This window comes from Rhinichthys klamathensis, unplaced genomic scaffold, assembly GCF_029890125.1.
Source record: "Rhinichthys klamathensis goyatoka isolate OS25496 unplaced genomic scaffold, OSU_Roscu_1.1 h1tg000436l_1, whole genome shotgun sequence".
NCBI lineage: Eukaryota > Metazoa > Chordata > Actinopteri > Cypriniformes > Leuciscidae > Rhinichthys > Rhinichthys klamathensis.
In genome coordinates this window covers 335,749-347,901 of record NW_026606932.1, presented here as the reverse complement: position 1 = coordinate 347,901, position 12,153 = coordinate 335,749, and the positions used below count along the sequence as shown (strand labels likewise).

The window sequence follows — 12,153 nt, the reverse complement described above, 5'->3', positions numbered from 1 at the left end:
CAAAATGCAATGCGCTTGACTTGATCTTCCAATTTTCATTATGACGAATGAACCAGAAATAATGAACTAATATTTTTGATGTTTTGTTTGATCAGAATACCAAAAGATCACACACATACTGCATAGTGCATACAATTTAAAATGCTATATTCATTAAACAATAAAATAATAGAAAAAAAATAAAAATATACAGTATATACTACCATTCAAAAGTTGGGTTTGATAAGATTTTTTTTTTGTTTTTAGAAGAAGTCTCTTATGCTCACCAAGGCTGCATTTATTTGATACAGTAAAAACAGAAATATTGAGAAATTTTATTACATTTTAAATCAACTGCTTACTATTTAAATATATTATAAGATGTCATTTATTCCTGTGATGCAAGGCGGAATTTTCAGCCTTCAGTTTCACATGATCCTTCAGAAATCATTCTAATATGGTGCTCAAAAACAGTTCTTATTATTAGTAATGTTGAAATCAGTTGTGCTGCTTCAAATTTTTGTGGAAACTGTTACACATTTAATTTTTGGGATTCTTTGATGAATAGAAAGTTCGAAAGAACAGCGTTTATAATGGAACTCTTTAGTAACATTATAAATGTATTTACTGTCACTTTTGACCAATTGAATGTGTCCTTGCTGAATAAAAGTAGTAATGTTTAAAAAAAAAAAAAAAAAAATTTACTGCACCCAAACTTTTGAACGGTAGTGTATAATTTGCTGTATTTACGGAACATGTTACTTTCTGAACAAACCCATACAAACAAATGTGACCCTGTTGATGCAGGTTTCACATAATATTTTTAATAAAATGGCAGGCAGTATACTGTATAAAATGTGTGGTATGCAATATGCTAGTATTCCATTCCAAACACCCTTTTGCATATTGTATTGATCGGATATTTGATTAAAAATAATTGTAACAGTCAGCCTACCTTGGGTATTTCTTGTTTAGTTTCTTCATAAAAGCTTCGACTACGGACAGCGCTTCTGATTCGTCGAGCAGCAGGTTTCCAGACACATTACACTTCAGATCAATCCAATCGGAGCGCATGGCATACAGATCTAGGGGTTTAGCCTGGAACGTCTGAGACCAATTGACTTCCACATCAAACACAGCCTTATTGATGAGGTCATAGTCTTCTTCCTCCGAGAAACCATGATCCACCAAACCGTCTTCTTCACCTCGTCCATCGTCAATCTCTTCTATATGTATCTCACTATCCTGCATCTCATTTCCCCTTCTGGCATCATTTACACCACCCCAGTGCTTCTGCTCTTCTGTGGGCGGAGCGGAGAGGACCCACGTCTTGTGCTCATTGCCCTTTTGATATGATGTGTTTTGCTGTGGATTTTGGGTGATTGGGAGATGATGTGCCACTTTTGTATGCTTGATGATATTGTTGTCATTTTGACTGTTGTCATCTACTACAACCTTTTCAGGGTTGTCCTTCAGAACATGCACAGCTTTTTCTGCTTTACGTTTTGGGTGTTTGGGCCTCATCATTGCTTCTGCTTTGACTTCATCCCCATCCAAAGACGGTCGTTCATCTGTACCGTTCTTCTTCTTTACTTCTACCACATCTAATGAGTTCTTGTGTGCTTTGTCCACATGTTCTCCCAGAAAGACTTTTCGATTACCCATCCGATTTACAAGGTGATGATGTTCATTCTGGACCTCATCAAAAATGGCAGGGTTGGTCACTGACCTTTCCTTCAACTCATCGACTTCTCGTATGTTCTTCATGGGAATATCTCCGTCTCTGACGGCAACAGGGTTTGGATTTCCATCGCTACTATTGCCGTGTTGGGCTTTAAGTGGGTGGAGCTCAATTCCACCATCCTGACGGAGCGATTGGTCCATTTGATGTTTCACCTCTGACCTCCAGCGGCCTTCTTTCTGAGCTGGTCCTGGATTCTGCTGATCAGGTATCTTCTCCATGAAGAAATCCTGAATCGGTTGTGCAACCACAGAGTCTTTTTCTTTTCTCTGGTCTTGGGTCTTTACTTCAGAAGGTGCATTTTGGAGGTAGTGTTGGTCCTTCAGGTGTTTTTGAGGGCGTCTCTTTTTCTTCCTTCTCGGTTGGTGCTGTGGTTCCTCTGGGAGGTTCTGTGGTTCTTCAGGTGGTTTTGGGATTTCCTTAGCTTGGTTGTCTTGGTCTATCTGTTCAAATTCGACATCAATTTTCCCGTCTTGCCTCTTTTTTCTGATTCTGCCATTTTTTTGGACGGAGAACAGTTGGCGGCGCATCTGCATTGAGTAATCGTAATAATCGCCATAATCTTGGAGAACCTCGTTCCTCTCCATACCTTCCTCTTGCCGCTTCTTCTCATAATTTCTATCTCCTACAGGAAGATAAAGTCAAGCATGAGGTGTCTTGAAATAATGGGAATAAGTAAACACTTTTACCTTCCTTTTAGAGTGTTTAATGCTCTGAACCATCATGCGGATTGCATATTTTAACTCAAGAGTTAAAGACAACAAAACTGACCCCATTTTAATAAATGTACCTGATCTTATTACACACAATTCATGATATGTTATTATTAATAAGACAAAAATGTTTGATTTCATAATTTCATAAAATTAAGTCCTGCTCATTTCCTGCTAAATATTCTTGTCGCATTAAGGAAGTTAAATGCATTGAGAATGTTGTTTTAATGTTGTCTTTAAATGTAAATACACAACTAAAGCACTACGTGTTTGCTGTACCTTTGAATTTGATGAGCTCTTCGTTTTCAGGCAGATCAAGTTGAATGTAGTTTGAGAAGCCATATCTGAAAAGAAATGATTTGATTTGAGATCATTATACACAAGGTGCATGTGATGATGAACCAGGTCAATGACATCATCGATTAACACACTACATGACTGTGTGTGTGTGTGTTTTCACTCATGTACAGACTGTCCACAGCCATTCAAATGTTTGAGTTTTTTTTTAATTAATACTTTTAATCATGTTAAAAAATATTTAATTTAAAATAATTGATCAGCGATTAGAATGATTTCTGAAGGATCATGTGACACCGAAGACTTGAGTAATGATGCTGAAAATTCAGCTTTGCCATCACTGAAATAAATTACATTTGAAATATATTCAAATACTTAAAATTGTAATAATATTTCACAATATTAATTTTTACAATATTTCTGATCAAATAAACGCAGCCTTGTTGAGCATAAACATATGAACGGTAGTGTAGTTGTGTGTGTCTACCTGTCCAGGTAGTATGGATTTTTATGGTAGAAACATTTGTTATCGCTCTCCATGTGTGTGAGCCGTGTGTAATCATTGGGATACACATACGTCAGGTGGACCTGCATCAGATTAGATTGATCAAGATCATGCTCACATAGGCACAACATTCATTGCATTAAAAAGGAATGCTATGAAATATTTGTTTTGTTTTATTAATGTTCTATTTATTTATGTGTGTTCAAGCACTTACAAACTGCAGGCCCTGGTAGCGCATTAGAGGATATCCCTTTATGATGTAACTGGGGTTATAGATGCAGTCAGGTAAAACTCCCTGCAAACGCAGCCTGTCCAGTAATGGAACTACACATACAAATACACACAAACAAGAAATACAAGAATTAACACTATTATTATTATTGTTAACATACACAGTTACATACTTTATTGTATGTATGTTATTGTCTTTATTGAGCAAACATTCAAGGCTCTAATAATCTCTAAACTCTAAATCTAAATGAAAATGCTAAATAAACAAACTCAATAACTATTGTTTCTACTAAAGAGGATACAGTTCCTAAAACTTCAGAAATCACAAAATGGATTGTAATTAATTAAATTGAATATATCAAGATTCTCAGTTTCCATTAATAGGGCCCTCCAGTCGAAAAGGTTGAGAAACACTGTGGAAATGTCTCTTTTGCCACAAGGTGGCGCTGAATTCATGTTCTGAATATTATATGTTTTCGTTTGCCTTGTACACATGCAACTTTAAGAAGTCAATACATCACAAAATTTAAGGAACAAGCAAACAACTAGAAACAAGAAGCAAATATAAAGTGATGGGATCATTTTCATAATCGTAATACAAAGTGCAGAGGACAATGATTTATTTATTATACTGTAATAGAACTTTCTTAAATCTGCCAGGTCCACTTTATTTGAAAATTCTGTTAATATTCACTCACTCTCATGTTTTAAGTTTAGTGTTTAATGGCTCATCAGGTCTGCGTTGTTAGTGTATTATATTTATTTTGACTATAAAAATTGTATTAAGTGAGTGAGAGTTTGTGTCTGAATTTCTCACCCTGATGAAACGAGTCTCGTGGATCTGCTCTCAGCATGTCTGCTCCATGGGGCGGAGTCTGAGATGACCTCTGGGGCGGAGTCACATGACTGGCAGTGGTCTGAGGAATGTGATTGACATCTCCTGCCTTCAGAGTGGACTCATCTGCACACACAAACACACAATCAGGTATATACTTGTGTTTAAACTTTTATCGATATAATAAAAAATAATATACTACCGGTACTTAAAACATACTGTTTTTACAACGTATTATACCATTAATATAATACAGTATTTTAAAAAAATAGTATGCACTTCCATTCCATTCTAAACATGGTCCGCATCATCATCTGACATACCTACAATATTTAGAGAAAACGTAAACATACACACATGCGATGCAGTGTTATTCTTGTATTATTTATATACAATTACAATATTTATTAATATCCTGAATTAGCTTTTATTTGCATATTTTTAGTTTTCATTTTAGTATTAGCAAGTTTGCAATCCATTTTTGTCTTTTTGTTTAAGACCCCCTGTGGTGAAAATCAAGTTTTTAATTTTTAAAACAGTAAACAGTAAACAGTATTTCTCTTGCCATTGTGCAGCGTTTACTACAGTAAAGTTGACCGAGTGGATCGGGTATTCTGAGCTGGTGTGAGTGAGTGGAGGCGGAGACTAATTTGCATATTCATATAACCGCGTATACTAAATTAAGCACTAAATGAAATTTTATTTCAGCTTCATTTCAATCGACACATTTTTTTAAATAGTTTTACTTAACAATAAAAACAGTGATGCAGTGACAGACGGATATTGACAAACTAGCAATCTGAAGTACACCAAAAACACAGTGGCTAAAGCTACATAAGTACTGTATACATTTACATATAAATGAACGCAAAGGGCAGCTGAAGCAATAAGACGACAACACACACACAAACGCACTTTGTGCAGTGGAGGCTACCCCATCATTAGCTCTATTTTAGGGCGTGTGTGTGGACAGGAGCAGCTATTCCAGGCATCTTAACACTACCCTGACATTTCTACAACCACAGCCCAAAATAACACACACACACACTCACTGATATAGAGGGAGATGAACTTGGAATCGATGATTGAATATCCGTGTCCAGCCTGTTTGAGCTGCCACTGTAAGTAAATACAGGCAGTGTCATAACAGTGTACAACAATCACAGCAACACCCTCAGTAAACACACTCACCGCAACCTCCACATGGTCCGTTCCTTGATCGTTCTGTTTATGAATGAGCTCAAAGAAATATTTACTGGTCTTCTGAAGACTGTAACACAAAAAAATATTTCTACTTCAAATAAATGCCGTTCTTTTAAACTTCCTATTCATAAAAGACTCCTGAATTAGTTTTTTAGCAGTTTCACAACTGTTTTCAACATTGATAATAATAAGAAATGTTCTTTAATAATTCTTGAGAATCAAAACAGCATATTAGAATGATTTCTGAAGAGTCATGTGACACTGAAGACTGGATCGATTGCATGTTTGTTTACCGTTGGATGTTTATACAGATTAGCTGGATCAGCACTGTTTGTGTGATTTGAGTTCAGGAAGCACAATTAATTGACCCATTTTTGTTTGATTTGAAGTATGTTACTGAAATGTAACCTTGACCAACATTTGTTTCTCACACTCACACTCACTACAAATCACGACTAACAGACGATCACTTCTAATGACTTCCCGCCTTGTGCCATGACCCGAATTAGGACACAAGCAGCAGCTTGTGAATCTACACACGCTGAGTCTAAAAATAGTTCTTCATCATTGAGGTATGTATGTGGTCATAACATGGAGAGGTGTGTGAGCATTTCCCTCAAGCATCATGAAACACAAACACCGCATTCACTTACGGAATAAGATCTGATTTCTGACTGGCGTATTTCCCATATTCCCCTGGGGCGGTCCATTCTCTACCTGTCTAAAAATGGAGGAACCACACAAAATTAAGTCCATCCATTTCACGCACCTGCGCAAAAGTAATTGTAAAGTCAATACTCACCTTTCCAACATAAGCACGGAGCTTGAGATTTACGGGATTCTCATCGTCGCTGAGCCAGAACTCACTGTTATCATCAGACGCCACTGCAAACAGAAAGTCACCTGTCGAACACAGGGAAGAATTAACAGTGGGACAATAGCACACAATCTGAATGTGTGCGAGTCAGAGAGAGACGTACAGACCATCACTATAAGGATGTATGTAGCCAAATATCCTGAGTCCATAATTGGTCCAACTAGGCGACACAGCAAGTTTCTTCACAGTTGAACGATTCTACAGAGATTTTAAAAAAAAAACAGTGTTATCATATGCAATTTGCAATGCATACAAATGTAATTTTGCAAGAAAAGTATGTTGCTAACAGTGTTGTTATTGTTAACTAACAAATTTTGTTAGCTGAAATAAAACAAGTATTAGATGAAAACTTAAAATTAGAAATAACTAAACAGAAAACAGAAAAGGTTGAAGTACTAAAATTCAAATAGTTTTAGTAAAAACTATAACTAATATATTAGTTATAACTAATATGATATTTTATTTAGCTAATAAAAGCACAAAATTCAAAATATTCATATAATAAAATAACAATGTTATGCCAACATGCTTGATCTTGAGTATTTCGATAAATTCTGCTATTTATTAATGTTTTCAATTCATTTATATAACCTAGGTCTATTCTAGTAGTATTTAGTGTAAATGTATGATCAAATTTATTATAATCCATTTTTTAAATTAGATTGCAGTCTTATATCAGAAATTCTGTACATCCCATCAACTTTCGTTCTAAATTTTATTCTAAATTTACTAAAGAATTGTAGGAACTGAAACCACACGTACGCAAAAATCAAATAATCTGGGTGGTCTTGTAAACATTTTAAGATGAAATACATATTTCATCATATATATATATATATATATAAAATGCAAGTTTCCTCTAAAGTGAAGATGCAGATTCGCATATGTACAACTGTCTAATCAGAGGTGTGTATTAAAGTTGTTTTTTTGTGTTCGAACTTGTTTGGAGGTTGGCACACTTGGCATCATTAGAGGATCTTTCTGCGCGTCGTTTTTTATTTTATTGGTTTTAAAGAATCACAACTACAGTCAGTGGGGTACATTGAATAAACAAAAAAAAAAGGACAAATACATAAATAAAAACCAGTAACAAAATTAAAAGTTGCATTAAAATATGAAAATGTTTACAAATGGAAACACATTTTACAGCTTTCTTATTTTTTAAACATAACATTGTGTTTAGGTATTGTTGAACTTCTGATTTTAAAATGAAAAACAAAGGCTTATTATCCTATATTATATATATTTATATTATCCTATATAAAACATTTGTAAAGCACAGTTGAAAACTGTGTATGATGTGAGCCTTAATAAAATAACAGAAATCTGACCAAAAACAAACTGAATAAGGAAAACTTTTTCAACATGTATGTGGCGAGCAGAACGAGGCCGAGGGTCGTGGGAGAACGGCGCGAGGCCGGTGGCGTGATTGCCACAATGTAAACCATAAAATGCACGAAAATATATCAATATCACAATAAAATCTGCTCACAAGATAATAATTAAAAGGGTAATATTTATAAATGAGTTTAATACAAATTTCTTTGAATGCTGCGTGTGCTCTCAGACGAGAACGCATCCTAGAGTGTCATGTTTGCTGAGAGCAGCGAAAGGAAAGCCCTTGTATGGAGAAGGTTTTGGAGTGTTTTATGCAATAGAGTGGTGCAGGAATGACGTCACTTTGTAGGCCAACCGGCAGTCAGCATCACACCGGCTCCCTCGACAAAAACCCAATTGGATTTTCCCATAGGCTTTTTAATTAACGCTAAAATCAAGTTCTGTGATCAACAAAAGTTTATGATACTTGCACATTTTGTCCATCAGTATAATTATCACAGATGAACACAACTTTTGTGAATTTTGCAGTCGCCAGAAGTAAAGCTAAAGGTAGGCTATAAACAAACTACACCACGGCCCCACAAATTTAACGTCACCATCACTAGCTTCCGACAACTCTTTCAGCTTTTATCTAAAATCATTTTCCCAGAACATTTGAGTTAGAATAGTTTATAAGAGCAGAGCTCGATTATAAGCATAAAGAAGCTGTAAAAGCGGTCTAGTTTATCTGTTCGGCGTGATGACATTTACTGTCCCCGACTGCCGCTGTTTTGGTTTCCCATTTAGCCACTTGATAGCAACCGCCTTTTTCAAGACAAGTAACAGCATCAAAAAAATCACGAGTGGGGTAATATTGTTGTATTTTATGTCGTAGAATAAAACGTGAAAGTGTCTTGAGCTTGTGTTCACCACAGACCTTATATCAGCCATTTAACCAAAATCCCATTAAAAAAAACCATTGACTTCGGGGCGATGGAACCGTAAGTGCTAAAATGCTAACTCGCTTCCACGTTTTGGCCTACAAAGGGATGTCATATCTGCCCCACTCTATTACTAACCTTGGGCACATGGTCGCTCATTTAGAATACTCCAAATTTATCAATGTTCGAACGAGGTTAAGAAAAATTCCATGTGCGTACACATGTGTAAATTAGGCGGAGATTTTTCATGAGAAGGTCTCCTGTGCATATGAATACGAATAATGAACGCAATTATTATGGAATGAGACTCATTGCAGTGTTGTGCAGATTAATATTTTGGTGGTGTGATTTTCTTTTTTTCAGGATTCTTTGATGAATAGAGTTTAAAAGAACAGTGTTTATATGAAACTAGTCTTTACTGTCACTTATGAACAATTTAATTCATCCTTGTTGAAATGTATTAATTTCTTTCAAAAAGTGTATATTTGACAGCTATATAACCTACATGAGGATATAGTGGATAATGTAGATTCTTCCGTAGTTGAGCTATAGATGAGCCACACCAGTCCTCAAAGATGTGAAGATTAGCCTGTCCTTTATACTGCAGCAAACACACATACAAACACACTCATATATTAAATGAACAGATTTTTACTTTACAATAGTCTATACAATTAAAATAATTCTTTGGATAATTTGATCCATCAGACTGAAAAAACAAGGGGGGAAACATGTTTATGATTAATGGAAGTCTATGGGGCAAGACACTGCACTGTAATAAACATTAAAATACTGTTTCAAAAGTAGAGCTACAAGACCTAAACATCATACGTATCAGCATGAGATCGGTCACAGTTGTGATAAAAACTCTCTGTGCAAACTTATATGAACTAATAAAGTTGAACAATATGATATGATAAGTGACTGTCTGTACAATTTACATTCATTCATCTTTATAGCTCAAATAATACACATTGAGAGTTCACACAAAAATGAAAATTCTGTCATAATTTACTCACCCTCAAGTTGTTCCAAATCTGTATTAGTTTCGTTCTTCTGTAAACCAGACAGTTAATGGTGGCCATTGACTTCCATAGTATTTTTTTCCTACTATGGAAGTCAATGACTACCGTCAACTGTCTGGTTACCGACATTCTTCAAAATATCTTCTTTTAAGTACAACAGAAGAGAGAAACTCATACAGGTTTGGAACCACTTGACAATTTTTTTTATTTTCTGGGTGAACTACTCTACAAAAATACAAGCTGCTCAGTTCTCCTGTTAAAGCTTAAATTACTATGAAGCACAAATATTATTTTAAATCCCCAACTAACATACAGAATGAATAAAAAATGTACAGCTCATGTGTCATGTTTAAAATAGTGCAGTGACACCAGAGACACACAGAGTCATGCTAAATTTAACAAGACAGCAAAAGTCTTGCCAAAGACACACAGAAAGAGCCATGGCCAACGTAAAGGCAAATGTTCTAGTGGTTTAATACCATCATCCTTACAGCATATGCACATAAACACATATGCATACAGAGCTCTGAGTAAGAGAAATATTACAAACTATTACACTTACAAAGTACCAAAAATATCGTAGTATTAAGGCTTTATGGGTACACACCAAGGTAATACTATGTTTTTTTGAATATATACCATGGCAATACCATGTTTTTGGACATGCAACACCGTTAAACCATATTTTTGGACACCATGGTAAACACCTTCCCTGTGTATTTCTGTCATTGTGGCCGTATCTTTACCTCCATCCTCCATGTCTGTTGAGTGTTTTTTGGTATCCAGATGTCTTTCTCATGATTATCATCAGAGATGTGATCTTCTTGAGCCTGTGAAACACAAATATTGCATCCCACAATGCAATGTACTCAACTTATGTTTATTTCATGTTATCTGCCATTTCACAAATAAACCAGAAGAAATATCAGCCATGATTTTTTATCTTTTTTGTGTGACTTATAATATTTAACTGGCACAAAACAAAAATAATCATTGACCTGAATTTAATAATCAATTATAAATGGAAAATAATAATTTCCAAGATTATAACTGGACTCTAAATGAATGAAACATGCAACATGATGGAGTGTAACTGAGTTTTTACCGCTCGTCGAGCAGCAGCTTTTGGCCCAGTGACGCTGCGGACGGTTACGTCTGAAAGAGAAATAGAGTAAATATTTAGTCAAGTAGACAATTAATTAATTAAACCTGACTGACCAGGTGTGTGTGCGTGTGTTTGATCCATGACAGTGACATTAGTTTGCCATTGATGGTTTGAGATTTCTCCAGATAGACTGAAACTGATTCCATGTTCACATAAATCTTTAACAAGGAAAAAGCATTAACTTACACACCGTCACTCACTCTCTCCCTTACACACACTTTCTTTTTGACCCCAAATTAGATTAAATCAAAAATATGAATTCTATAGGCAATCGCAGAGTTTAAACTGGGTTTCCAGCGACTATGCTGATCCATTTATAAAATGCAATGCTGCTTTCAGAGTTTCCCAAAATGCAAAGTAGTCATGTCATTAGATTTTCCTTTTTCTGTTCCTTATTCATTATCAAATGTCATGCATAACAAAGCATACTGATTTCCTGGTGCTGATTCCCCATAAACTGTCCTGCTGGGGTTTTTTTAGCAAGATGTCTTGCACACACTTAAAATAAGGACATTAACAGACTAACCCTAATAACAGTTTTAAAAGAAAACTTTATGCAGTTTAAAAATTATATATATATAATTTATATATATTATATATTATATATATTATTTATTTATTTTTTATTATTGCAGAGGTTTCTGCCAAATTCTGAGGGCAATCTCGTTCCCAAATTATGGCTGAACAAACACACAAACATAGTTTACTATTTTAAATTAGCACATACTATGAACTATTGAACTAAAGCTATTAATAATAACTATAAACTAAAGCTGCACGATTAATCGCTAAAATATTGCGATCTCGATGCAAACACCCAAGTGATCTTCCTAAATAACAACGATTCACCTGTGACCATTAAACCTTTGTCAAATAAGATCACAGTGGAACATTAAACTCTGCGTTAGTTCTGCCACTGAGCCAGAGAGAGAGCAGTTGTCATGTATGGGTATGAAACAGCTTCACAAAAAGTATTTTTAACCATACAGTATCATTGTTTCTATGTTACTCCAAACATTCAAATTATGACAGAAGTACGGGGATAAAGTTTATATATTCATCCAGTAATGAAACTAGTGAGATCTTTATGAGTGAGTCATTGAATCATTCATTCAAACCGATTAAAAAAACAATAATTCAAATTAATTAAATATTTTTTAAATAGACTACACACTGCAGCAATAACATTGTCAGAACCTCTAGTATATTACGTTATTCTGTTTATTCTGTTGTCTATTCAGAATCATAGGAGAATCAAGATCTCTAAAATTGTGATTCTCAATTTGTCCAAAATCATGCAGATCTACTAACCCTAAACCATATA

General features: G+C 35.0%; 1 protein-coding gene across 1 annotated transcript in view; it reads right to left on the bottom strand.

The window, feature by feature from the left end:
• Positions 1–12,153, bottom strand: part of b4galnt3b (beta-1,4-N-acetyl-galactosaminyl transferase 3b) — a 34,199-nt gene that overhangs the window by 6,987 nt on the left and 15,059 nt on the right. The window contains exons 2-14 of the mRNA XM_056235976.1: positions 10,770–10,819; positions 10,411–10,494; positions 9,145–9,240; positions 6,489–6,579; positions 6,307–6,407; positions 6,158–6,225; positions 5,493–5,571; positions 5,354–5,420; positions 4,284–4,427; positions 3,450–3,559; positions 3,218–3,318; positions 2,713–2,777; positions 935–2,345 (exon numbers count right to left, since the gene is read on the bottom strand). Of these exons, the coding sequence (XP_056091951.1) occupies positions 935–2,345; positions 2,713–2,777; positions 3,218–3,318; positions 3,450–3,559; positions 4,284–4,427; positions 5,354–5,420; positions 5,493–5,571; positions 6,158–6,225; positions 6,307–6,407; positions 6,489–6,579; positions 9,145–9,240; positions 10,411–10,494; positions 10,770–10,819 (2,467 nt within the window). The remainder of the gene's footprint in view (positions 1–934; positions 2,346–2,712; positions 2,778–3,217; positions 3,319–3,449; positions 3,560–4,283; positions 4,428–5,353; positions 5,421–5,492; positions 5,572–6,157; positions 6,226–6,306; positions 6,408–6,488; positions 6,580–9,144; positions 9,241–10,410; positions 10,495–10,769; positions 10,820–12,153) is intronic.